Source organism: Ranitomeya variabilis, chromosome 4, assembly GCF_051348905.1.
Source record: "Ranitomeya variabilis isolate aRanVar5 chromosome 4, aRanVar5.hap1, whole genome shotgun sequence".
Lineage (NCBI taxonomy): Eukaryota > Metazoa > Chordata > Amphibia > Anura > Dendrobatidae > Ranitomeya > Ranitomeya variabilis.
Window position 1 is genome coordinate 698,694,036 of NC_135235.1, and position 27,573 is coordinate 698,721,608.

The 27,573-nt window shown below is 46.1% G+C and overlaps 2 protein-coding genes across 2 annotated transcripts in view; one reads left to right on the forward strand and one right to left on the reverse strand.

The window, feature by feature from the left end:
- LOC143767730 (uncharacterized) overlaps positions 1-27,573 on the forward strand; it is a 598,000-nt gene that overhangs the window by 318,370 nt on the left and 252,057 nt on the right. The gene's annotated exons all lie outside the window — the stretch shown is intronic.
- LOC143767744 (uncharacterized) lies at positions 1,016-27,379 on the reverse strand. The gene is made up of 7 exons (XM_077256260.1): positions 27,308-27,379; positions 9,776-9,920; positions 9,467-9,646; positions 9,260-9,383; positions 9,088-9,185; positions 8,799-8,889; positions 1,016-3,123 (listed from the first exon to the last, which is right to left on the reverse strand). Exons 2-7 carry the CDS (start codon positions 9,851-9,853, stop codon positions 2,018-2,020), a joined length of 1,677 nt encoding a protein of 558 aa, XP_077112375.1. The 5' UTR covers positions 9,854-9,920; positions 27,308-27,379; the 3' UTR covers positions 1,016-2,017.

Consider the following 27,573-nt stretch of genomic DNA (forward strand, 5'->3'; position numbering starts at 1 on the left):
AATAACCTCCACACCGACTCACGGTGTGGAGGGGCAACTCTGCTTCCCCAGAGCTTCCAGCTAGCCTGAATATTTCATAATGACAAGCTGGACAAAAAGAGACATAACTTTAAACTGAACAGTAAGTACAAGAACTAGCAAGAACTTATCTTATGCTGACATGAACAGGCCATAGAGGAATCCAAGGAGAGGACTGAGTCTAACCCAGTAAAACATTGTCAGCTGGCATGAATTACAGGCCTGAGCCCTGTTAAATAGCAAGGCCAAGGGAGCCGATTAGTGAAGTCAGCTGCCAGGCCAACCTCCAGGAACAGCAGTTCCACTCGACACCACCAGAGGGAGCCCAAGAACGGAATTCACAACAGGGAGCTACCGCCCCTTTGCTACCCCAATAGTAATAAATAGCCGCACAGCAAAGGTAGCAAAACCCCATGTGCAGAGTAAAATTGGTGAGCCTGAGTGAAAATAGTATATCAAGCAGTTCAATAACACACAACGGACTGAAATAAGAAATAGTAAACCACCTATAACATGGCAACAAATGTAAAGAACAGGCTTACCAGAAGAAAGAGGTGCAGACGGGGGGGGGGGGGGGGGGGGGGCGCCGCCGGAAAAGAGACCCCATTGTAGCAAGCTTGCAAACTTATTTCAAACATTGGCCAGATGCTCAACCACCAACAGCTAGTGAGTTAATAAATACAGTAAACAAAACAATATTATTTGGTTGGAAATTTGACAACATCTGGGGATCCTGGTCGAATGTCCAGGTCTACCAACTGGAGCACTGTGAGATAACATACAGCAATTTCTGGCTTCAGGAAAATTTGTAGCATGATCAATCCAGGTTAAGTGATCTAAGTAGGGCCAGTACACATGCAAACTAATTATGATAACTGAACGGCAGATATTCTAATGTATACACATCATAAAAAATAATAATATGAATACAGATTTCTCTGGAGTGTTATCGGGGGAGGGGGGCTGTATTAGATTGAATGAATAAATTCGAATCCTTGGAAGAAGATGACAACTTTATTGTATTTTATGTATAGCAATAATATATAATGATACCATGTAACATTGAAAATATCAAAATATCTTTGTTCTACTGATGTATCTTTGTAAAAACTTTATTGTGGAGCTACTGCAACCCTCACCCTACTGTCTCCTTCCCCCATAATCCTGTAGAATGTAAGCCCGCAAGGGCAGGGTCCTCTTCTCTCTGTATCAGTCTGTTATTGTTAGTTTTGTTTACTGTAAGTGATATTTGTATTTTGACGTAACCCCTTCTCATGTACAGCACCATGGAATTAATGGTGCTATATAAATAAATAATAATAATAATAATAAATAATTGTGCTGTCTGGTGGGACGTAATGGAAAAATGTCTTATAGTCCAAGAAATATGTTCCCTTTCTCATTCAATAATACGTCTGGCTGTTCTATATTTTTGTACAATTTGTCAATAACGTATATTGTTTCTCTGAGTTATTTTTGTTGTTCAACAAAATACTATTTTCCAGTAATTCATTTTTCACACTCTAGATCTGATAATGTCTTCTACTCTGTGTGGGATTTTGACTTCTAATTCCTGATGTTTGGTCCTGTTAAAATAAAAAAACATTTCTATAAACCTCAAATGCTGGCGTGGATCCAGCGGTGTCAGCACTTGCGTTTTGGGGGCTCAGGTTATTATGTCATGTGAGCCCCGTGTCCAGTTAGCGCTGGCTTCACTGTTCTCACCTTCAGAATAATAAGAGGAAGTGAAAGAAGTCGCAGCCCTGGCTTCCTGTTGATGTTTACTACGTCTGCGGGTGGGGAGAGTGAAGCTAGGGCTGATTGGGTACAGGGCTTTTGCAATGTAACAACCTCATATGAGCCCCAGGAACGCGATTGCGGATACCGGTGGAACAGCACTGGCACCGAAGTTGAATATGATTTTTTTTATTTTAACAAAGCCAAACATGATAACAACCCCTTTAAGAAAATACCATTTCAGTTTAAAAGATTTCTCACATTAAGAACATGAATAAGGCTTCTCCCCTGTGTGAGTTCTCTGGTGCTTAAGCAAACATGTTTTACGGTTAAAACATTTCCCACATTCTGAACAGGGAAAAGGCTTCTCCCCTGTGTGAGTTCTGTGGTGCATAACAAAATCTGATTTCCAGTTAAAACATTTCCCACATTCTGAACAGGAAAAAGGCTTTTCTCCTGTGTGGTTTCTCTGGTGGTAATCAAGATGCGCTTTCCGGTTAAAACATTTCCCACATTCTGAACAGGAAAAAGGCTTCTCTCCAGTGTGAATTTTATGGTGCTTAAGCAAATCTGATTTCCAGTTAAAACATTTTCCACATTCTGAACAAGAAAAAGGCTTCTCCCCTGTGTGGTTTCTCTGGTGGTAATTAAGATATGCTTTCCGGTTAAAACATCTCCCACATTCTGAACAGGAAAAAGGTTTCTCCCCCGTGTGAGTTCTCTGGTGTATAACAATATCTGATTTCTGGTTAAAACATTTCCCACATTCTGAACAGGAAAAAGGCTGCTCCCCTGTGTGAGTTCTGTGGTGTATAATAAGATGTGGTTTCTGTTTAAAACATTTCCCACATTCTGAACAAGAAAAAGGCTTCTCCCCTGTGTGAATTCTCTGGTGCTTAAGCAAATCTGATTTCTGGTTAAAACATTTCCCACATTCTGAACAGGAATAAGTCTTCTCCCCTGTGTGAGTTCTGTGGTGTATAACAAGATGTGATTTTTTGTTAAAACATTTCCCACACTTGGAACAAGAAAATTTGTTGTCTGCTGTGTGAATTGTTCCATGTTTAAAAAAAGACTTTTCAATGGGAAAGCTATTTCCATATTCTGAAGGTGAAAACGGCTTCTTTGATTTAGGAGCAATTTGTTTTTTAATGCTTATTTTAAGAATTTTATTTTCCTTAGTAGTTGGTAATGAATCAGAAGACGGAACCTGTTTCAAAGGATCAGATGACAGATCTTTGCTGTGAACAGATGATGGTATATCTGGAGTAGTGGCATTCACTTCAATTGTATCCTGCGGAATCTCAAGATCATCTGATTTAAAAACTAAAGATGTCAGCTGTCCCTCTGATCTCCTGGTACAGTCATCTGCTAAGAATAAAACCAATTATTTTTCAATTAAATATCCTCAAACTTAATAGTTTTGAACATTTCTACTTAAACTGTCAGTAAAAATGACAAGTTATGTAAAAAATGTTAATTATTCACCAAGAAAATGACAGTTTTCAGTCTTAGGCCTCATACCCATTTGGGAGAAAAAAAACTGTCCGATTTCCAGACCCAAAAAACAGGAAAAATATGCGATTGTCATGCGAGTGTTATGAAAGGTCAATGCGATTATTTATAGCAACATCGGTATGACATCCGTATTACATCCGTGTGCAATGCGATTTTAACATGAGCTTTTACATACAGCAGTTCTGATAGATAGATAGATAGATAGATAGATAGATAGATAGATAGATAGATAGATAGATAGATAGATAGATAGACTGCAGGACCCGACAAGATATGAGACAAGGTAATCCACTGCATATCGTTTTATTTCTTTTATATATCCCTCACAAATAATGTTAGTAGTATGTGTCTGTAAAATTTGGGAGCTCTAGGGGTTAAAGGATTAATTCACAGAATAAACTGGCGTGGGCTCACGCGCAATTTTCTCTGCCAGACAGGGAAAGCCAGTGACCGATGTTTTATTGTTCTGAAACAAGAAAATCCCCAATTTCAGAAAATATACCTATATGTTTTAGGCGTCGAGTTCCTGCCGCTGCACAGGGGGAATCTCGAGCCATGTCTGCTGCGGTCTCCTATTCTTCTCCAGCCACAGTGGAGCCTGCTCAGCGGAGACATCAGTCCCAGCGCCTGGCCAGGACAGATACTGCACTTTTGGTTACTGCTGCCCTTCCAGGTTCAGCCATAATAACTAGTGCTGTTTGGGGGCGAGCAGTCGCTCCTGGGACTAAGTCTTGCTTTTTCCCTCCTGAGCATTCCCAGGGGAAGACCTCTCATTGGAGGTTGGGGGTCACACGCTCAGGTCCTGTAGCAGCTCCTATTGGTCCACTAGGAAGGTCCTGAACTGCTACAGCTATAAAAGGTTTGCACGGCCGCACGGCTATGTGCTAGTATCATTTGTGTTTGGCATTTGCCAGTGGATACTCTGCCACGCTCTATATAAGTGGTGTGAGTCTGTTTAGACTTGGGGCTGTATACTCAGGCAGGCAGCTAGCGTCAGTGGGGGCAATTAGCCTTGGCTTAGCATCTGGTTCCTTCATGTGTGCGGTTAGAATAGAAGAGTTCCAGAGCAAGCACAACTTTTAGTTAGGGTTTTAGTTCCTGTGTACAGCGCGACTCTGTGAGGCAACAGAGCTTGCTTTCATTTCACCCGGGGTGAAGTTTAACCCACATGTGAGCTCAGTGTCCATCCGCCATTACTTGCAGCAGATATCTCTGCACGGTGGACCCCGGTGCGAACGCACCTCGTATGTATCACCCTATTACTTGGTGCGTTCCGCTAGCCCTAACAATATGAATACAGATGTGTTTAAATCATTAACATTTCGGCGTGAATCTGCCTTTCTCAAGATACATTTGTTTTTACAGGTTCAGTTTCCCCGAGTGGTGAAGTAAGGTGTCCATGTGCATTGGTGTGCACATGGCACATGGACACCTTACTCCATCACCCGGGGACCCTGAACCTATAAAAACAGATGTATCTTGAGGAAGGCAGATTTGCGTTCAATCGTTTGATTTAAACACATCTGTATTCATATGGGTCTATTATCCGAAATTGTGGATTTTCTTGCTTCAGCACAATAAAACATTAAAAATGTATCTATCGTGTGCCGGAGTTCTACCATTTTAATGCATTTGTTATTACTATAGTGAGAAGAACCCACTTAATTTACGTTGCGTGTGTTTTCTGGAGCACAATCTGGGCACTATGTGTAATAAAATGGTATATTTTCAATTTTTACTCTATAACATCCACTGCATGCTAATTACCAGAAAGTGGCTGTGAAGTTAAAATTGTCACTACTCCTATAGATTAACTCACTGAGGGTTAGATTGTCCAAAATAGTCACTTTATGAGGATTTCTACTGCTTTGGTTTTTTGACATCTTGTCATATTGGGGCTTTTACAAATGCTGTGTCCCAACTTCTCTGGGATCTGCTCCTATGATGTCTGGTTATTCACTCTGCAGGCGGTGCTGGTAATGGAAGAGACATCAGAACCAGAAGCTCTGGGGGGCAGGGCCGGCGTTAGGGGCAGGCAGACCAGGCAGCTGCCTGGGGCCCCCACTCCCCCAGGGGCCCCCAGCTAGCGGCAAATCACGCAGCCGCTATGGGGCCCCTGTGAGGCAGGGGGCCCGCCTGCCGCCAGCGCCGACTCCCCCGCCGCATTGAACTGTACCGGCGTCTGCCGGTACAGTTCAAAGCAATGATGGAGGAGAGAGCGTCACCTGACGCCCCCTCTCCCATCATTCCCCGCTCTGCCTCTGACACAGCGGATGCGCGCGCACTCACTGTGTCCCAGGCAGAGCAGCTGCAGCCGCCGATACAGGAGCAGCGCGGGCACGTGTGGAGAGGTGAGGAGCTTGTGTTTTGTTTTTTTTTCTTTTTACTGGACGGGGAGAGGAGAGGGGAGGAGAGGAGAGGGGAGGGGGGGATGTGAGCTGTGGTTTACACCACTGGGGGCTGTGCTGCATACTACTGGGGGCTCTGCTGTATAACCCTGGAGGCTCTGCTGTATACCCCTGGGGGCTCTGCTGTATACCCCTGGGGGCTCTGCTGTATACCACTGGGGGCTCTGCTGTATATTACTGGGGGGGGGCTCTGCTGTATATTACTGGGGGCTCTGCTGTATACTACTAGGGGCTCTGCTGTATACCACTGGGGGCTCTGCTGTACACTACTGGGGGCTCTGCTGTATACTACTGGGGGCTCTGCTGTATACAACTGGGGGCTCTGCTGTATACTACTTGGGGCTCTGCTGTATACCACTTGGGGCTCTGCTGTATACCACTGGGGGCTCTGCTGTATACCACTGGGGGCTCTGCTGTACACTACTGGGGGCTCTGCTGTATACTACTGGGGGCTCTGCTGTATACCACTTGGGGCTCTGCTGTATACCACTTGGGGCTCTGCTGTATACCACTGTGGGCTCTGCTGTATACCACTGTGGGCTCTGCTGTGCACTACTGTGGGCTCTGCTGTGCACTACTGTGGGCTCTGCTGTGCACTACTGTGGGCTCTGCTGTGCACTACTGTGGGCTCTGCTGTGCACTACTGTGGGCTCTGCTGTGCACTACTGTGGGCTCTGCTGTGCACTACTGGGGGCTCTGCTGTATACCACTGGGGGCTCTGCTGTATACCACTGTGGGCTCTGCTGTATACCACTGGGGGCTCTGCTGTGCACTACTGGGGGCTCTGCTGTATACCACTGGGGGCTCTGCTGTATACCACTGGGGGCTCTGCTGTATACTACTGTGGGCTCTGCTGTATACTATATGGAGGACTATGGGAAGAGTATAAAACTATATGGAGGACTATGGGGTGTGCATTTTACAATATGGAGGACTGTGGTGCACATTATAATATATGGAGGACTATGGGGTGTATTATACTAAACAAGCAAAATGCTGCATATTCATTGGGTGATTGGATTGTTTATGCCGGAATAAAAATCATTGTTCTCAGCAGCACATCGCCAGTATAAACTGTAGATGTGCTGCTGATAACATGATACTGTATGGTGATCTGTTAGTGATCTATTAGTGATGGTTCTGTTCCATCATTCTTTCTCAGATGGTGGAAAGAGGCCGGGAAACAAGCGTCCAACGACTTCAGTATTGTCGATCACACTCGTTTAGCGGCCTGAGATCAGCGCAGGTAAATACAACCGAAATGCTTCTGTGTGACGTGCAATATGTTAGCATTTGGGGCCCCATTTTAAACTTTGCCTAGGGCCCCACTTTGCCTAAAACCGGCCCTGCTGGGGGGTGCAGACTCTGTGCAGCCACTAAGATTAAGGTGCCTGCAACCTGTGGTACCATCCATTCTGGCAGTTTGGGTGTGTATGCTGTCCAGTTAAAATAATCTGCTCCTTACTTCAGCCAATTGGGAAGCACCGCACCCCACTAAAGCTCGAAACATATTGCTGGAAGCTGCGAGAAACAAGCTTGTTCGTCTCTGGTTCAGTCCTCTGTACTCAGCTCCCAGCTTGTGGTTTTTTTTCCTGTTGTGACCCTAGCCTGTTTACTGACTTTGTATTTTCACTGCCCACCCGGTAGTGGCCAGACTACCTAACTAATCTTCTTGCCATCTCACACTACAGAAAAGAAACTAAGAACATAGCCCAAGCCTAGGGGTCTGTGTGTAAGTCCAGATGTAGAGGGGTTAAAGAAGTTAAAGGATGATAGGCAAAACTGTGACTTTAGGCAATAACACATCTACTGAAATGATCAAGCTGGACAGTCTTTTTAAGTATAAAAAAATGAGTAACTAATGGTAAAACTTCTTTAGGGTAGTTAGAGTATGGGGCTTGGGGGCTCTTGGCAATATAAACTATCGTAAAGGACAATATTTTTTATCAGAGTTTCAACAAGAAATATACTTTTAAACTGAACTATTTATAATAGTGCAGAGCGGACGTGTGATAAATTTAGATCTGAAGCATTTGGAAGAGACAATGGAGACTTATTTTTAAGGACAACCATGGAGTTACAGACTCAGATAACTGAGGCAGGCCGATGCCACCACAATCAAACTATCATACAGATGAACAGGTAAAAAAAAATCCTTTTTTCATTCTATGATACATCCCTAACAACAACGTATGTATGAGGGGAAAGCTCCAACACTAAACCAGAGTTGCACTCATTTATGGTGGACCATAGGAGTCCTGGACAGAAGAGTAGAGTAAGTATTAGTGCCCCCCATTTTAGGAGATCTTGCAGTAATCAGAATTCTTGAGGATTGAAAACATAATGTAAGTTATGATGTGGAGTGTATCCATGAAACCAGGGCTTGAATCATGCCAACACATCTCCTGCAGGCGTGAATAAATCTACATTAAAGCCATCAGCCACACACAGCTTAGAGATGTATCATGGCACAGGTGTAATGTCTTTTATATAGTTTATCACAATCCTTCTTGAAGTTAGTCGGATTTAAAAGAAATTGAAAAGTCAGGATAAAGGGAAACTCTGTTGTCATTGTACAGAAATTCACACTTGGCCTCACTGCACATTTAATGTTATTGATTATAAAAGTGAAGTTCAACCAGAAAGACTGGACCTGGTCTTGTAGGGACCATATGAGCACATTCAGCAGCACAGAAGGGGGAGAAGGGAGATTCATCCAATAATATATCAGGGATCTAGGAAGCCAACAGCATCATTACCCTCCGCTTTCTCTTACAGGCCCATCATAATATTTTCTTCAAGTGATTTTCTAACTTGTCAGCACATTCTATGTACGCTGTCATTTTACTTTGTAGTTTACAGATCTGGGCAGGTAACGATCTGAGTCTCCTAATTTCAGGGGATAGGTGGATCCTCCAGGCTATACCTTCTATGGAAATGGGCTTTTAATGCCCAAAGTAATTTGAACAGTTTTGGATGGAGGAGAATGTTGTAGTCTAGAGGCAAAATGGAGACCACACGATTGAGATACAGTCGGACTACACCACCGATAAAGCAGCCACAGACGGTAACTTAGAAGAATCTGTGACTTCTCTGCATTTAGTGGTCACTACTCACCTGTGTAGTCATATGTAGGAATCTCCTCTTTACACCGCTCATCACCCCTCACATATGTCTCTGTAGTATCAATATGGGTCAGATCTTCTCCCTGAAACAAATATTGTAAAAGTCACAGACAGATGGAGAAGTCACATCTATGATCAGCTCTAATCCTGCCATCTCCACCGTTCTCATTACACAAGTATAAAACATATAATACTGGAGGATAAAACACGACTGAGCACAAGACCTTCACAGCCGTCTACACATCATAGGGGAGATCTTATGACACCTTCTCTCTATCTACCTGATGATCCTGAGGAACATTGGGATCTTCTTGTTTACTTTCCAGTGGAAGAAGAGGATGGGGACATCTCTCTGGTGTTGTCCTCTTATTGGATAGAACTAGAGGAAACACATACTTTGAATTAATTCATACAGATATTTATAGTTTGTGTGTATTTAGTCCTGTCCATTACCTGGTGATGTGAGGGGCTGGGGAACCTCCATCATGACGTCCTTGTACAGATCTTTGTGTCCTTCTAAATACTCCCACTCCTCCATGGAGAAATAGACAGCGACATCCTGACACCTTACAGGAACCTGACACATACAATGATACCGTCATCCCCCCGATCCCTTCATAGCATTACTGTATAATGTCCCAGCATTCTCAGCAGTGTCACCTCTCCAGTCAGCAGATCAATCATCTTGTAGGTGAGTTCTAGGATCTTCTGGTCATTGATGTCCTTATGTATCAGGGGGTGAGGTGGAGGCCCCGTGATTGGGCTCAGGGGTATTCCCCATCCCTCAGACACAGGCTCCTGACAGCACTCACTAGAGGTCTTCTTCACCACTGTGTAATCCTGGTTATGGAGAGACACATCAATAAATCTCACTACAGATATTTCCGGAGTCCTCACCTCTCCAGTTCTTTCCATCTGTTATTCCCATAGAAAAGAATGATGTAATGTGATGCGATCAAAATTTCTCACCTCTCCAGTAAGCCGGAAGAGGATCTCTAATGTGAGGTGTAATATCCTCTCCGCCATCTTGTCTCTGTCCATATCCATCCTTGATGAGTAAATCAGGAAAATTCTATAGAAGATCTTTGCTGAGAGGATCCGATATTGTAGAGACCTGAATAAGAAGAAGATGAGCCGATGTAACATCATAAAAATCCTGTGTAATAATACAATTACTGGAGATAATAAGGGAAACATCAGGAGATAGAACGTGTGTTGTATTCTCTTGTCTTGTATGGACTGTAACATAAGTTGAATAACTAAGACATCTCCTCCATGCTCCCAATCACTGGCTAATGTACTCACTGCTTCGGTGACTGATTGGCTGTAGGAATCACAAGATAGTTGGGAGTGAGAAGGAAATACAGAGACTGGCGGCGACCCAAGCACCAATGGTATTTTTTTTTTTTTTTTTTTACAGCATTTAGTTTCCTTCTTTACATCTACTAATAAAACCTATATATTTAGGCCACAGACAACAAGCAGTTTCTTCCTCGGAGTCGGCAGCTGAATACGTTCCTCATAGATTCATCTTCCATAACGCTAATTCTCGTCTCATTTACCGACACTGGAATCGGCATTAGCAATACTGCAGGAGACATTCATTACACGTGACAGGAGAAATAACTACTTCATGATGAGGACGACATCTTCATCTTCTACTACGGCTCTAGAAACAGATTTGTCCAGAGTCCGTCACTGACTCCATCATCACCGGCCGTCTGTATGAAGGTTTCCCGTCTTCCCCGCACTGTAATCTTCTGTCACGTTAGATCTCAGGTCTGATTCACACACAGAAGTTTGAGGCTTTTATAAAAGATTTCTAGTTTGTAAGAACAAGAAGACAGGAGATATTTGAAGTCAATGTCTCCAAGTAATGTGTTTTTTTTTCTGGATATGATAGTCTTATAGTATTTTCTCATAGACTTTCATATATTACTTGAAAACACCCAAATGTGAATTTATGTACCGTGAGAACATAATTTTGTGCGTGGGAATCAAGAAAGGGGCACCATATGGCATCAACAATGGGTAAAAGTGAGGATTTATTATCTAGTGGTAGCATATTGTTTGGGGCATCTTGTACTATCATAATGTATGGAGGCTACTCCAAAGGGTTAAATGGCGTCTGTAACTTCAATGTCTTTCTATGAAGCTTCTTCTCTGAACTTTCTTCCTCTCTTTTCTGCCGTATTTCTATTAGGCCGGTGTCACATTAGAGAGTTTTATGGACGTATGAGAGGAGCAAAAACACGGACCAATGATTCTCTATGGAGCAGCTCCTATCTGCCATATATTTCGCAGGCATATTTTACGGACTAAGGCTACTTTCACATTAGCGTTTCCCTGATGTGCGGCAGGCTGCGGACTTCCTCCGTGAAGCCCCGCCCCCAGCCGCACCTCCGCTGCTAGCTCCGCCTACTTCTGTATGCGGCCCGCATGCGACCTCCGTACCTATCTTTAACATTAGGTACGCAGATCGTGCGGCTGTATGCAGATGCTGCCGCATGCGTCGTTTTGACGATGCGGCGACCAGCGTAGGACGCAGCCTGTAGCATTTTTATTTTTTCTGCATCGTCAAAACGACGCATGCGGCAGCATCTGCATACAGCCGCACGACCTGCGTACCTAATGTTAAAGATAGGTACGGAGGTCGCATGCGGGCCGCATGCAAAAGTAGGCGGAGCTAGCAGCGGAGGTGCGGCTGGGGGCGGGGCTTCACGGAGGAAGTCCGCAGCCTGCCGCACATCAGGGAAACGCTAATGTGAAAGTAGCCTAAGAGTATCGCAGCATGCTGAGTTTGTCAGCGTATTGCACAAAAAATCCACCAATTAAAGTCTATGGGGGTGAAAAAAATAAAGATTACACACGGACCATCAGAGTGACTTGCTAGAAATACGCAGCGGTGTTCTATAGAAAAGCTGGTAATTCAGCGCGGTGTACAGTAAAATCACACTAACAGGTTAGAATAGAATAGATAGAATAAATGTCTACACATAGTATATGTCATTGAGACATATATATATATACACAATCGTCTAAGGTTCATTTCCGTCTGTTTGTCTGTAACTGAAATCCCGCGTCGCTGATTGGTCGGGCCCGGCCGGCCGCGACTAATCAGCGATATTGGGGTGGGATTTAAACACTGCTTCACTTTTTACTATTGATGCTTCCTATGCAGCATCAATAGTTAAAAGATATAATGTTAAAAATAATAATTAAAAAAAATCTTGATATTCTCACCTTCCGGCATCCCCGGCAGCTTTTCCCACTCCTCGCGATGCTCCAGTCCCAGTAATGCTTTGCGGTAATTGCCGCAAAGCATCACTGGAAACGGACCTGGTGGGTGCATCGCTAAAGGCCTGGGCTGGATCCGGCCGCTGGAAGGTGAGTATATAACTATTTTTTATTTTAATTCCTTTTTTTAACAAGGATATGGTGCCCACACTGCTATATACTACGTGACTGTGTTATATACTACGTGGGCTGTGTTATATACTGCGTGGTCTGTGCTATATACTACATGGGCTGTTATATACTACTAGATGGTGGCCGAATTCTAACGCATCGGGTATTCTAGAATATGCATGTCCACGTAGTATATTGCAAAGCCCACGTAGTATATTGCCCAGCCACGTAGTATATTGCCCAGTGACGTAGTATAGTTCCCAGCCACGTAGTATATTGCCCAGTGACATAGTATACAGCAGGGGTGTCAAACTGCATTCCTCAAGGGCCGCAAACAGGTCATGTTTTCAGGATATCCTTGTATTGCACAGGTGATAATTTAACCACCTGCACAGATAATGATTCCTGCACCTTGTGCAATGCTAAGGAAATCTGGAAAACACGCATGGTTTGAGGCCCTCGAAGAATGCAGTTTGACACCCCTGGTATACAGCACAGAGCCACGTAGTACATTGGCCAGTCACGTAGTATATTGCCCAGCTACGTAGTATATTGCCCAGCCACGTATGTCAAAGGTTAAAAAATAAAAAATAAACATATACTCACCTTCAGAGGGTCCCTTGTAGTTCTGTCGCCTGTGTGCGGTGCAGGCGGCAGCTTACGGTCCCAGGGTGTGATGACGTCGCGGTCACATGACAGCTAGTTATGGTGGCAGAACCCAGGCACCACCAGACAAGTCCAAGAGTCCAGACTATGCCAGCCAAGGCCCGAGAACCAGACCTGCTCTGGTCAAGACCCGGAGTCCAGACTATGACTGTCAAGGCCTGAGAACCTGACATGTGCCCATCAAGACCCACAGTCCAAACTATGCCAGGCAAAAGCAGAGTCTCAGCTCTTATTACTTCTGGTACAAGAGACATCCGCCTTTGCTCAAGCACCGAAGATTTGTGAGGAGATTCCGCACAGTAGTATAGGCCTGCAGTGAAGAGCAGGAGGCGCGAGTAACAGGGCCTATTGCTTCCAGCACTGACTTCAGTACAGGTAAATATGAAAAAAAAACAGCACCAGGTGATTTCCATAAAAAAATTCACATTTGTCTTTTTATTTATTCCATAGTTTGCAAAAAGTTAAACAAAACATACTAGTCATTAAAGGGAATCTGTCACCCCAAAAATGGCCTATAACTAAGGCTAAGGGTACCGTCTCACAGTGGCACTTTTGTCGCTACGACGGTACGATCCGTGACGTTCCAGCGATATCCATACGATATCGCTGTGTCTGACACGCAGCAGCGATCAGGGACCCTGCTGAGAATCGTACGTCGTAGCAGATCGTATGGAACTTTCTTTCGTCGCTGGATCTCCCGCTGTCATCGCTGGATCGTTATGTGTGACACCGATCCAGCGATGCGTTCGCTTGTAACCAGGGTAAACATCGGGTTACTAAGCGCAGGGCCGCGCTTAGTAACCCGATGTTTACCGTGGTTACCAGCGTAAAAGTAAAAAAAAAAAAAACACTACATACTTACATTCCGCTGTCTGTCCCCCGGCGTTCTGCTTCTCTGCACTGTGAGCGCCGGCCGGCCGGAAAGCGAGCACAGCGGTGACGTCACCGCTGTGCTTTCCGGCTGGCACAGACACAGTGGAGAGAAGCAGAACGCCGGGGGACAGACACCGGAATGTAAGTATGTACTGTTTGTTTTTTTTTTACTTTTACGCTGGTAACCAGGGTAAACATCGGGTTACTAAGCGCGGCCCTGCGCTTAGTAACCCGATGTTTACCCTGGTTACCCGGGGACTTCGGCATCGTTGGTTGCTGGAGAGCGGTCTGTGTGACAGCTCTCCAGCGACCACACAACCACTTACCAACGATCACGGCCAGGTCGTATCGCTGGTCGTGATCGTTGATAAATCGTTATGTGAGACGGTACCCTAAGGCATCAGGGGCTTATCTACAGCATTCTGTAATGCTGTAGATAAGTTCCCAAGGTAACCTGAAAGATAAGAAAACAGTAATTAGACTTACTGGTAATTGTATTTCCAGGAATCCATCCTGACAGCACACTGGAGGACGTCCTTCTTATCCATGATGGGACAGGAAACACGAGAGGTTAAAAGGACCCTCCCCCTACCACCCTTCAGTGTTTTTCCAAAGTAACACATCTGGATGGATGCAAAAACAAGTTTTATTACAACAAAATAATCAATCATACAAATGTTACATCACATAAGTATAAAGATCAAACAATAGGGAGGGAACTAACAGTGCTGTCAGGATGGATTCCTGGAAATACAATTACCAGTAAGTCTAATTACTGTTTTCCAGGTCACCACCTGACAGCACACTGGAGAAATACCAAAGGAGAATGGTATTTAGGGTGGGACCACTGCTTGAAGTACCTTTCTACCAAAGGCCAACTGAGGCGAAACTACATCTAACTTATAGTGTTTAGAAAAGGTACTAAGATTAGACCATGATGCAGCTCTACAGATCTGGTCTGCCGTAGCCCCCCCTTTCTCCACCCATGATGTGGCCATGGCCCTAGATAAGTGGGCTTTAAGATTAACCGGGGAATTCAAACCTTTGGCTTTGTAGGCTAAATCAATTGTAGATTTTATCCACCGTGCGATAGTCGCTTTAGACGCTTTTTTCCCCTTATTTGAACCCCTGAACTGAACGAACAAGTTATTGTCCTGTCTCCAGGGTATAGATAGATCAAGGTACCTGAGTACTGACTCTCTTACATCAAGGTTATGAAAAAATCTTTCTTTTTGGTTTTTAGGGAATTGGCAAAAGGACGGTAAAACAATCTCCTGATTCATATTAGTATTGGAGACGACCTTAGGGAGAAAGGCCGGATCTAGCCTTAGTACTATTTTATCATCAAAGATCTGTAAATACGGGTTCTGTACCGAAAGAGCCTGTAGTTCCCCCAATCTTTTTGCCGATGTGATCGCAACTAAAAACGCGGTTTTAAGAGAGAGTTTGTTAATATCTATGTCTCCAGTTATATCCCAGGACTGATCACACAGAAAATTCAGGACCAGATTAAGATCCCACAGCGGGACTGATTTCCTAATGAATGGCCTTAGCCTCTGGACTGCTCTAGAGAATCTACTAATCCAGGGGTGGGTAGATAGAGAAAAATCAAAGAATGTACTTAGGGCCGCTATCTGGACTCTTAATGTACTTGGTCTAAGACCTTTTTGAAATCCTGACTGCAAGAAATCAAGAATTTTCGGGATATCTGGATGGTCAGTATCAACTGTCATCTCCCCACAGAATCCACAAAATGTTTTCCATATTTTTGTGTAGATTGCAGATGTCACCGGCTTTCTGCTGGCTTGAAGGGTAGAAATGACGTCATCTGAAAGACCTTTTGCTCTCAAGATCTTCCGTTCAGGATCCATGCTGCCAACTGAAGTGCTCCTGGGTTCTGGTGTAGAACTGGACCTTGTAGAAGAAGATCCTCTCTTACTGGTAACAGGAGAGGTTCTTCCACTGATAATTTTTTTAACAATGGAAACCAACTTCTTTTCGGCCAGTGAGGAGCTATGAGGATGACTTTGGCCTCGTCCTCGCAAATTTTCCTGAGTATCCTTGGAATCAGTGCTAGAGGCGGAAACGCATAGAGAAGACCGTTGCTCCAGGGTTGTGACAGGGCATCGATCGCGGCTGGACTTTCCCAGGGGTTTAGGGAGTAAAAGGTTTTGACTTTTGCGTTTTGCTTTGTAGCAAATAGATCCACAGTCGGCTTCCCCCAACGATGACAAAGATCCCTGAATACTTCGCTGTTCAGTTCCCACTCTGTAGGGGATACACTTTTCCTGCTCAGGAAATCTGCCAACTGGTTCTTGGATCCCTCCAGATGTACAGCCGAGATTGACCGCACCCACTTCTCTGCCCACTTGAAGATCTGTTCTGCCAGATCTTGTAATGCCAGATGTCTTGGGCCCCCCTGATGACGAAGGAAGGCTACAGTCGTCGTATTGTCCGAGAAGATTTTTACATGCTTGTTCTTCAGCAAATGTTGTGCCGCCGTTAGGACCTTCCAAACCGCATGCAACTCTCTGTGGTTTGATGACTTCTTGCTGTCCTTTCTTTCCCAACGACCTTGGAAATATCTTCCTAGGACATGACCGCCCCAACCTTCCTGACTTGCGTCTGTCGTGACTGACACACTTGGGGTTTGAAGCCATGACACTCCTACCCGGAGATTTTTGGAGAGAGTCCACCACACCAGAGACCTCTTGATCTGAAAAGAAAGATTCAGTCTTTGATTTAGAGAATTTTGCCTCCTGTTCCAGCTCCTCAGAACTCCCTGCTGAAGCTGTCGGGAATGAAACTGGCTCCATCTCACGCAAGGGATGCAGGCCGTCATCAATCCCAGTATTCTCATCCCGTCTCTGATCGTATTTCGGCCTCGGGAGAAATGATGGACCTTTTTTATTATACCCTTTAGCCTGTCTTCCGGAAGGTAGGACATTCTTGTTTCTGAGTCGAGCATGACTCCTAGGAATTTTATTCTGGATTTCGGTATTAGATCCGATTTCTTCCAATTTATAATCCAACCGAGACTCTCTAGTGTGGAGATGAGGAACTGACAGTTGACCCTGAGCTGGTTTACTGACTCTGCCGCTATCAAAAAGTCGTCTAGATAAGGGATTACCATCACATCCTGATCTCTCAGATATGCGACTACCTCTACCATAAGTTTTGTAAAAACCCTGGGAGCCGACGCCAGGCCGAAGGGGAGACAGCGAAATTGAAAGTGATAGATCTTCCCTTCCATGTTTACCGCAAACCGCAGGAATTTTTGGTGGTTTAGGTAAATGGGAACATGGCAATATGCACTCTTTAGATCTAGAGTGCACATCACCATACCCCTTCCCAACAGAGGAATGGTAGACCGAATTGACTCCATTTTGAATCTTTTGTATACCACCCAGTTGTTTAGGTGCTTCAGATTTATTATCGTTCTCGACTCTCCCGATGGTTTTGTTATTGAGAAGAGATTCGAGTAATGACCTCTGTACTCTTCTTGGGAGGGGACCGGAACAATTGCCGCCATTTTTAGGAGGTCCTGTATATCCGACCACATGGGGGATGATGATTTTAGATGTGTGCTGGACACCAGAAATCTTTCGGGCGGAAGGGAGGAAAATTCGATTTTGTACCCCTGGGACACCACCTGTAACACCCAAGGACTCGTTGTTATCCCCCTCCAACCTTCTAGGAATCCGGCTAGACGACCCCCTACTCTGATGGCGTCATTTCCTATGGTAGCTAGACCTCGGACCTGAGTAACTCGAGTCTTTGGTTTTGGGTCTACTGTCTCCCCCTTTCTGGTAGCTCCATCTACCTTGCTTCCCTTTACCCCTGTAATCCTGTTTCTGATTATAGCGGGGTCTCCGAAAGGGCTGGAATTTTTTAGGCTTTTCTTCGGGGAACCCCTTTTTTACGTCTGAGGCTTTCTCTAATATATCGTCGAGGACCGGTCCGAAGACCCTGCCCCCAGAGAAGGGTATGGAACACAATTTATTTTTGGAGTGCATATCACCCGACCAGTTTTTGAGCCAGATAGCTCTTCGGGCTGCATTAGAGAGAGATTGACCTCTAGCCGCGAACCTAACCGTCTCCGCGGACGCGTCTGCCAAAAAGGCGGTTGCCAATTTTAACAGAGGCAGAGATTTCATGATAGTATCTCTAGGAGTTTTGGCTATTAATTGATCATGAAGATCATTTAGCCACAGGTCCATGGAGCGAGCCACTGATGTTGCTGCGATATTAGCTCCGATAACCGCCGAAGAACTCTCCCAGGTCCTTTTTAAAAGTCCATCTGCCTTTCTGTCCATGGGCTCTTTTAGATTGGAAGAGTCCTCAAAAGGGATTGAGGTTCTTCTGGACACTTTAGCCAATGGAATGTCTATTTTAGGTATATCGACCCATTCTTTAACTTCATCCGGGTCAAACGGCAAGCGGAGTCGGAAATCTTTAGGGATAGTCAATCTCTTCTCCGCCTCCTCCCATTCATCCAAAATCATGGATCTGATATGGGAATTTACTGGAAACACTTTTGCAGTCTGTGAGCGCAAGCCACCAAACATTTCGTCCTGAACTGAACAAGATGGTTGTGGATCCTCAATCTGCATAGTATGCCGCACAGCCTTCAACAGTTCTCCTGTGTCTGCCGCAGAGAATAAGTATTTTCTCCCTCTCTGTGGGGGGTCTCTGCTCTCCTCTTCCTCCTCTATATCCGATACAGCAGATAACGAATCTCCTGAAGAGTAATCGACCCTCTGCCTTTTGCTCGGTCTCTCTGAAGGTGAGGCTTGAGGTAGTGCCAGACCTGATACAGAAGCCTGGACCTCCTCTCTTATCATGGCTCTCATATTTGACATAAGAGAAGCCTGCTCCTCTCCTATGATTCTGCAGGTGCACGCTTCACATAGGGGTTTCTGCCAGGTATCTTTCAGTTTGGCTGCGCAAATAGGACATTTTTTGCTTTTGCCAGGCTTCTTTAACGGTTTTTCTGGTAACGAGGCCGCCTATAGAAAAATAACAAAACTCCAGGATAATGCCCCATTTTTTTTTTTTTTTTTTAAATGTCCATAATACCGGTCCCCTGGTCTACTCACTAGCGCCGTGGACTCCTGCCCTTCTCTAGCTGCGTCCTCCATGATGCACCGGAGATCGCTTACTGCACATACCTTATATTTCTGCTCGTCAGTTCATCTGTACAGCGCTCCTGCGCTCACTACCGCTTCCTGTTTCGGAGACGCCGCCCGCCCCCCTCAGCCGCAAACCGGAAGTGACGCGGCCGGAAAGAGAGGATGGTGCAGCGACGATTTGCTTCCTCATGCCGGCCGCATGGAGACGCCGACGTCCGCAGAGGCAACCGGCAGGATCGCATGCACCAGGGGGCGTGACGGAAGGATCGAGAGCCCCCGGCAGGGGGAAGCGATCCTCATACCAGGAGCAGCGCTACACTGGTAGGCAGAGGGACCCTCGGGCGGGTGTCGGCCAGCGGGTGCCTCATGGAGGGAAGGGTGAGGCAAAGCCCCCCGATCCACAATCCCCCCGCACAGAACGGTAGCTTCCTCTCGCCGTTCCTATCCATAATGGGACAGGAAAAACACTGAAGGGTGGTAGGGGGAGGGTCCTTTTAACCTCTCGTGTTTCCTGTCCCATCATGGATAAGAAGGACGTCCTCCAGTGTGCTGTCAGGTGGTGACCTGGAAAAACATGTTAGATTATACTCATCCGGGGGCGGTCCCGCTGCGGTCTGGTCCGATGGGCGTCATGGTCTGGGTCCAGCGCCTCCCATCTTCATAGGATGACGTCCTCTTCTCGTCTTCCTGCCGCAGCTATGGCGCAGGCGTACTTTGCCTCCCATTTTCTTATGATCGCCGCCCTCCTGCTTGCTTCACAGGCTCCCCGGCATCATGCTCCTGCACAGGCGTACTTATCTGCCCTGCTGAGGGCAGAGCACAGTACTGCAGCGCACAGCCGCCGGGAAAGGTCAGAGAGGCCCGGCGCCTGCGCACTGCAGTTCTTTGCTCTGCCCTCAATAGGGCAGATAAGTACGCCTGCGCAGGAGCATGATGCCGGGGAGCCTGTGGAGCAAGAAGGAGGGCGGCGATCATAAGAAAATGGGAGGCAAAGTACGCCTGCGCCGTAGCCGTGGCAGGAAGACAAGAAGAGGACGTCATCGTATGAAGATGAGAGGCGCTGGACCCAGACCGTGATGCCCATCAGACCAGACTGCACCAGGACCGCCCCTGGGTGAGTATGATATAACCTTTATTTCTCATCCTTCAGGATACATCAGGGGCTTATCTACAGCATTACAGAATGCTGTAGATAAGCCCCTGATGCCGGTGGCCTTATTTTATAGGCCATTTTTGGGGTGACAGATTCCTTTTAAATATCAAGGCATCTGTGCCTATGAGTAAGGACATGTCTGGACAAGTCTGAAAGGCATTAGACGTGTGGGGGATGTTTGCCCCTTGACATTTAATGACTAGCCGGATTACTTACGGTAATGCTCTTTTAATGAGTCCATGACAGCACCCACTGGAGAGATAGGGATCCGCCCCAAGGAACAGGAAACCTACAGAGACATAAAAGGGGGCGGTCCCCCTCTCCTCCTCAGTTTAATTTCAGAGTACCCGGAGGACCGCCAGTGTTAGTCAACCATCACAATGTATCATCAGAATATAAACTTCATAGAAGTAATTACATTGGCTTTTATTAGGGTGGGATGTGACTGGGTGCTGTCATGGACTCATTAAAAGAGCATTACCGTAAGTAATCCGGCTATTTACCCTTCGCCATGACAGCACCCACTGGAGAGATTTCCAGAGACCAATACCTAGGGGGGGACCACCGTGCTGAGGATAGTCCTGCCAAAGTGTAGGTCAGATTCGGAAGACAGGTCAAGCCTGTAGTGATTATAGAAAGTGGAAGGAGCCAACCAAGTTGCAGCCTTACATATATCCTCGATTGGCACGTTCCCTTTTTCGGCCCAGGAAGAAGCCATGGCTCTGGTGGAATGTGCTTTGATACCCTCCGGAGGTTCTTCATTTTTCATGGAATAGGCCAACCGGATAGCGTCTCTTATCCACCTGGATAATGTTGCTCTTGTGACTCCATATCCTTTCTTTTTGCCCTGGAAGGATATGAACAGAGCCCTACTCTGCCTCCAACTACTAGTTTTCCCAATATATTGCAAAACTACTCTCCTGACGTCTAGAGTATGAAATTTTTGTTCTTCAGGAGTAGAGGGGTCTTTAAAGAAAGTAGGAAGATGTATCTCTTGTGACCTGTGGAACTTCCCTGCTACCTTAGGAAGGTATAAGGGGTCCGGTTTTAAGATTAGTGTGTCATGAAATGTGAGAAGGTAAGGTTGATCTATCGACAAGGCCTGAATGTCGCTGACTCTTCTAGCCGATGTTAAGGCTACTAAGAAGGCTGTTTTTAACGACAAGTGTTTTAAGGATGCTGTGTCTATAGGCTGAAACGGAGATTCTGTTAGAGAGTCTAAGACTAGATTTAGATCCCAAGGAGCTACCCTAGGTATGTGGACAGGAGTAACTCGTTCACAGGCCGTGATGAAGCGGGATACCCATTTATTACCAGCAATATTATGGCCATAGAGGGCACCCAGAGCGGACACCTGGACCTTTAGTGTGTTAACTGACAGACCTAACTCTTTCCCTTTCTGTAGAAATTCTAGTATAGATTTTATTGGGACTTCAGAGGGGTTTGAACTAGTATGGAACTGTAGAAACTTCTTCCATACTTTGGTGTAAATTTTTGTTGTAGATGGTTTTCTGCTAAGCAGGAGTGTATCAATTAGGCCTTTTGAAAACCCTCTGGAATTTAATATCTGCCTTTCAAATTCCAGGCCGTCAGGTGGAGGCTGTCCACCTGAGGGTGGAAGAAAGGTCCCTGAGAGAGAAGGTTTGGGATTGAGGGAAGGACCCAAGGATCCGTCACCGACATTGACCGCAGGCACGAGAACCATGGTCTCTTGGGCCAGAATGGCGCTATCAGTATTATCCTGGCCTGCTCTTCCCTGATCTTCCGTATTACTTGTGGAAGCAGAATTATCGGAGGGAAGGCATACGCTAGCTTGAATTGCCAGGGTGTTTGAAGAGCATCTAGAATGTCCGGGTGATCTGCACGGGACCGAGATGCGAATTTCTGGACTTGTTTGTTTTGTTTTGTAGCGAACAGGTCTATTTGGGGCTTGCCCCATAACAATGTTATTTTGTGGAAAATGTGAGGATTGAGACACCATTCTCCTTGATGAAGAGTGTGTCGACTTAGAAAGTCCGCTTGTTGATTGTCCTCTCCTTTGATGTGGACTGCCGAGAGGGACAACAGATGCTTTTCGGCCAGGATTAAGGTACTGTTTGCGGAAGACATTAGAGCGTCTGATCTTGTGCCGCCTTGTTTGTTTAAATACGCCACTGTCGTAGTGTTGTCTGAATAGATTCTGACGTGGCTTCCTCGTAGCTGTGGGAGAAATTGACGCAGTGCATAGTTTACCGCATTCAATTCTTTCAGGTTTGATGAATATAAAACCTCATTCTTATCCCAGGTTCCCTGGCAGAATCTATCTCCCATGTGTGCGCCCCACCCGTGGGGACTAGCGTCCGTAGTTATCGTGTGGGATGGTGATATTACCCAAGGGACACCCCCCGCTAGGTTGTCTTTATCTAGCCACCACTCTAAGGAGGATAAGACTTCCTCGGATAAAGTTATTTTCGATTCAAGGTGCCCCAGAAATTTTCTCTGTTCCCGAAGTATCTGATGTTGTAATGTTCGGGTATGAAGTTGTGCCCACTGAACGGCTGGAGTACAGGAGGAGAGGGATCCTAGCAAGGACATTCCTGCTCTCAGGGACATTTGAGGTTTGTGAATGGCCGCCACTACTTTACCCTCTATAAGAGATATTTTTTCTTGGGGAAGTAGACATTTTTGCTTTATGGAATCTAGATTGAACCCCAAAAATGTCTGAAGAGAGAGTGGGATGAGTCTGGATTTTTTATAGTTGACGATCCAGCCCAGGCTTTCTAAGGACGAGACAGTGTCAGCTAATCGTTCCGCACATTGAAGGGACGAATTTCCTACAACTAAAAAATCATCTAAGTAGGGAATGATTAATGTGTCTCTCTGGCGAAGGTAGGCCATTACTTCTAACATTACCTTCGTGAAGATCCTGGGTGCCGTGGAGAGGCCGAAGGGCATGGCTGTATACTGGAAATGATGAATCTCCCCCTCAAGAGTTACTGCCACTCTTAAGTATTTTTGATACCTACTATGGATAGGGAGATGGTAGTAGGCATCTTTTAAATCAATGCCGCCCATTCTACAATTTGGGAAAAGGAGCTTAATGGCCGATCTAATAGACTCCATTTTAAACGTATAATTTTTAATAAACGTATTGAGTTTTTTAAGATTTATAATTGTTCGAAATGAACCATCGGGTTTAGGGATTAAAAATAACGGAGAGTAGAACCCTTTACCCTCTTGTCCCTTTGGCACCCTAACTAAAACATTCTTAAACTATAAGACTTCTAATTTCCAGTTCAAGGGCCTTCTGTTGCACTGGTGAGGAAAGGGCTGTTAAAATAAAGGAATCATGGGGAATTTGGAGGAATTCTATTTTCATTCCTTCCTTAATAATATTTAGCACCCAGGAACTTGACGTGATTTTTCGCCATTGGGGAAAGAAAAATTTTAACCTACCCCCTACTGGGGTGTCTGGTGTTTCAGAATTTATTGTCTCTACGGAAGGGGGGGCCTTTAAACATAGTGCCACCCTGTTTTCCCTCTCTTGTGGCCCATCGTGACGATCTTTCATTTTGTGTTCTTTTCCCGAACGGCCTCTTCCTAAAGGTCTTCCTATAGAAAGGAATTGAGGGGTCAGGGAAGGCTTTTTTCCTCTCTTTTGCTTTTTTGAGGATCTCGTCTAATGCTTTCCCAAACAAAAACTCACCCTCGCACGGAATAGCACAGATCTTAGCCTTTGACTGCGTATCCCCCTTCCAGCTCTTCATCCATAACGCACGTCTGGCATTATTAATCAGACCGGCTGATCTTGCTGCAAGGTGAAGAGAGTCAGCTGAACCATTGGCCATGAATGCTGCTGCACCTCTAATTAGTGGTATCGCATCCCGCAATTTTTGTCTGGAGACCCCCTGTTCGATTTGTTGATCCAGCTGATCAATCCAAACAAGCATGGATCTAGCAGTGCATGTACTGGCAATTGATGGTTTAAATATGCCCGTGGAAGCCTCCCATGATCGTTTTAGTGACGATTCTGCCTTCCGATCTAGAGGATCAGAAAGTAGGCCTGCATCCTCGACTGGTAGAGCTGACTGTTTTGAGGTGGAGGCGACTGCAGCGTCCACCTTAGGGATTTTAGTCCATGAAATTAACTCCTCATTATTAAAGGGGTACTTCCTTTTGTAGGCTGACGGGAGAAAACCTCTCTGGTTCTGTTTCTCCCACTCCCTCTTTATCAGTGCCTTAACCGCAGGAATTACTGGGAATGCTCTTCTCTTCCTCTCTGCCAACCCTGCAAACATGATGTCTTGTGCAGTTTGGTCGTCTTTTGCATCCTCACAACCTATAGTATTCCTGATGGATTTTACTAGGTTGTCCACCCCATCAAGGGGAAAACAAGCTCGACCCTCAATGTCGGAATGTGTTGAGGAAGAGGATGATGCCTGCGAGGAGTCTGAGTGGATAACGCCTTCCTCCTCGGACTCAGAGCTGGATATAGCCTTTTCTTTCCCGGAATTTTTAGGGGGGGTACTGGCTTGTGAGATGGCCTGTAATTCCTCTCTAATTATGGCCCGTATATCTGTGACCGACATAGATGGACTCTGCATTGTTTCCGCCATACATTGATTGCAGAGTTTTTTTGGGTGGGAATCTGGGAGAGGCTCGTCACATAACGCACACTGTTTGTGCTTAGATTTCTGTCTCTTTTTGGCCTGGGAGAAGACGACATTTGTGGAAAAGGGTGTCAGCTTTATAGGCAGAGGGGAAATTACACTCACCCAGTGAAGCTGTACGGTACCGAAATAGGAGGCTGCGACTTTCTGGATCTTGAATCCTTGGTCTCACTCCTGTGGCTGGCATCTGAGGACCTTCTGCTGGCTGGCTCACCTGCTGGGTCCACTGTTTTGCCTGGGGACGACATGTTGCATCGCCTGTGCGTTTGCAACTTCCCCCTTTTTATAGGCCAAGATCCGGTCAGTTAACCTTTTTTTTTTTTTTTTTCTTTCACAGCGGTGTACTGCGCATGCGCGAAACCGCGCTTTCCCTCACCGCTGTGTGAGTGACCCAGAAGTGTTCCTCTACCTCCGGGTCATTATGGGGATTCTTACACCGCTCCACGCATGTGCAGCCGCCATCTTATCCCGGCCTGCGCTATGGAGCGGTGTACCGGCTGCCGCTGCAGCTGTGCCGCAGATCCCGGACCCTTTACCTGCTGGCCCGCATCTGGAGCCTCTTCAAGGCCGCACCTCTGCAGCATTGCTCTGTGGAATCGGCGGCGTCTTCCCGGACCCAGCCATCCCACATGCCGGACAGACGAGGGGGGAGCCGTCTAACGGAGTCTCCCCCGACGCTGCATCTGGACTGCATCCCCTGCCGTTCCCGCAGAAACCGCACAGGCGGATGCTCCTAGCCCAGGTATGATCTTCTGTAGTCTTCTCAGAGATCCTGTCCCCTGGGAACAGGAAACCTAAACTGAGGAGGAGAGGGGGACCGCTCCCTTTTATGTCTCTGTAGGTTTCCTGTTCCTTGGGGCGGATCCCTATCTCTCCAGTGGGTGCTGTCATGGCGAAGGGTAAAATGTAGGTTTTTAACTTTTTGCAAACTATGGATTAAATAAAAAGACAAATGTGATATTTTTTTTATGGAAATCACCTCGTGCTGTTTTTTTTTCTTCTTTGCCTGCATTTACAAGTGGACTCCAGCCACATTGAACCTGGCACCCATGGTCTTGTGATACTCTAGTGAGCACTGATTAATTCCTTTTTCCCTTTCCTCATGTTGCGTCAGTACAGGTGTTGGTCCAGGGTAGCACAGCAGACAAGATAAAAGCTGGTTGAAGTGAAGGCGGCCCAGCGAGCCTTGGAAGATTTTGTTAGGAGGACTTATGGCCTAACGGGAAGAGTCAGAGAACCCACTATGGCCTGTGTTCGCAGAAGAGACAGTGCTGTTGACCATATGTGTCAGGAAAATCACCCTTGTCAGTAGCTAAAGTAACATATAGTTAGAGGCTGCAATTAGTGAGAGTGAGCTGGAGAATTCATTGTATATTGTATGATATTGTATATTTCACCTCCTAATCACCCTGTTTTGCATTATTCACTGTTGCTATAGTGATCACAATTCCCATTATCAGGGAAATGAATAATTAAATTGGTTACTTCAGGTTTGTCTGTGTGTTTTAACCGGTCACCAGCTGTTAGGGCTAGCGGAACGCACTGAGTATAGGAAGGAAACAACAAGGTGCGTTCGCAGCCTGGGGTCCACCGTGCAGAGATATCTGCTGCAACGTAATGGGCGGCACTATATGGCGGTATAAGCGAACTCTGTTAACTTCACAGAATCGCAAAGATATGAAAACGCTGTGCCCTGTTAACCTCACAGAGGATCACAGTAACCTAACTGAGCGAAGCAAAGAGTGGTCATGCAGTCAGCATAGCACACAAACAACTCCTCACCGGAGGTGCCGGTCTTCTAGGGGCTTTTTTCAGCCGGGCCCTGAATCCAAGCATACAAAACTCCTCACCGGAGGTGCCAGTATTCTAGGGGCTTTTTTCAGCCAACCCTAACCACATGCAGATATGACCACCAAGTAGCAAAGCTCATAACACAGGTTAATACTAGCACACGGCCGTGCCGCCATGCGAACCTTTTATAGCTGCAGCAGACAAGGACCTTCCTAGTGGTCCAATGGGAGCTGCTACAGGGCCTGAGCGTGTGACCCCGACCTCCAATGAGAGGTCCTCCCATAGGCATGCTCAGTGTGTGCAAAGCAGGACTTAGTCCCAGAAAAGCCTGCTCACAACTGACCAGTGCAGGCTACAACAGCAGAGCCTGGAAAGGCAGCAGTAACCCTTGGCACAGTATCAGACTGAGTGAGACTCTGGGACCGACGTCTCCGCTGAGCAGGCTCCACTGCGGCTGATGCAGAATGGAAGACCACAGCAGACACGGTTCAAGATTCCCCCTGTGCAGCGGTGGGAACTCAACTCCTAAAACCAGCTCACAGGGGATCTAAGGAGGCATTATACTGTGCGGGGGGCATCATATATACTGCATAAGGGGCATATTGGGTGCATTACACTGTGTTGGGTCCAAGAAAGGGGCCCTGTACTATGAGAACAATCCCTTCCCTCACTTCCTGTCCTCCATAGTTGGGTTCTATGTATCTATTACAGGAAACAGAACAAAGACATTATAATTCTTATAAAGTGGCAACAAAACCCCCAAAAGAGTCTCAGTGCTGAAGGGGTTAATGTCCCCCGCGCTCAGTAATGGGGAATATCCAGCACCTACCTCCACCTGCAGAGCCGCACTCCACATATATGGCTGCTCTGTGCGCACAGGACCTGTGATGAGGTCACAGGAGGGGAGGAGTCAGGGGTCACATGATCAGGGGCCTCAGGGAATGATATCTGTAGTGCAGACCCTACATGGAAACTTCTCCTCAGTCAGTGACATTCCCGCCATTATTCCCCCTCACTACTGGCACAATTACCCCGCGCCGCCTTTTCTACACACATACCTCCCAACCGTCCCGATTTCAGCGTGACAGTCCCACT

Coding starts and splice junctions, on each gene's coding strand:
- LOC143767744 (XM_077256260.1), bottom strand. CDS start 9,853: ATGGATATGGACAGAGACAAGATGGCGGAGAGGATATTACACCTCACA. Junction 9,384..9,466: donor TTGATCTGCTGACTGGAGAG/GTGACACTGCTG, acceptor TGTATGTGTCAG/GTTCCTGTAAGGTGTCAGGA. Junction 3,124..8,798: donor TCCTACATATGACTACACAG/GTGAGTAGTGAC, acceptor TATTCTTAGCAG/ATGACTGTACCAGGAGATCA.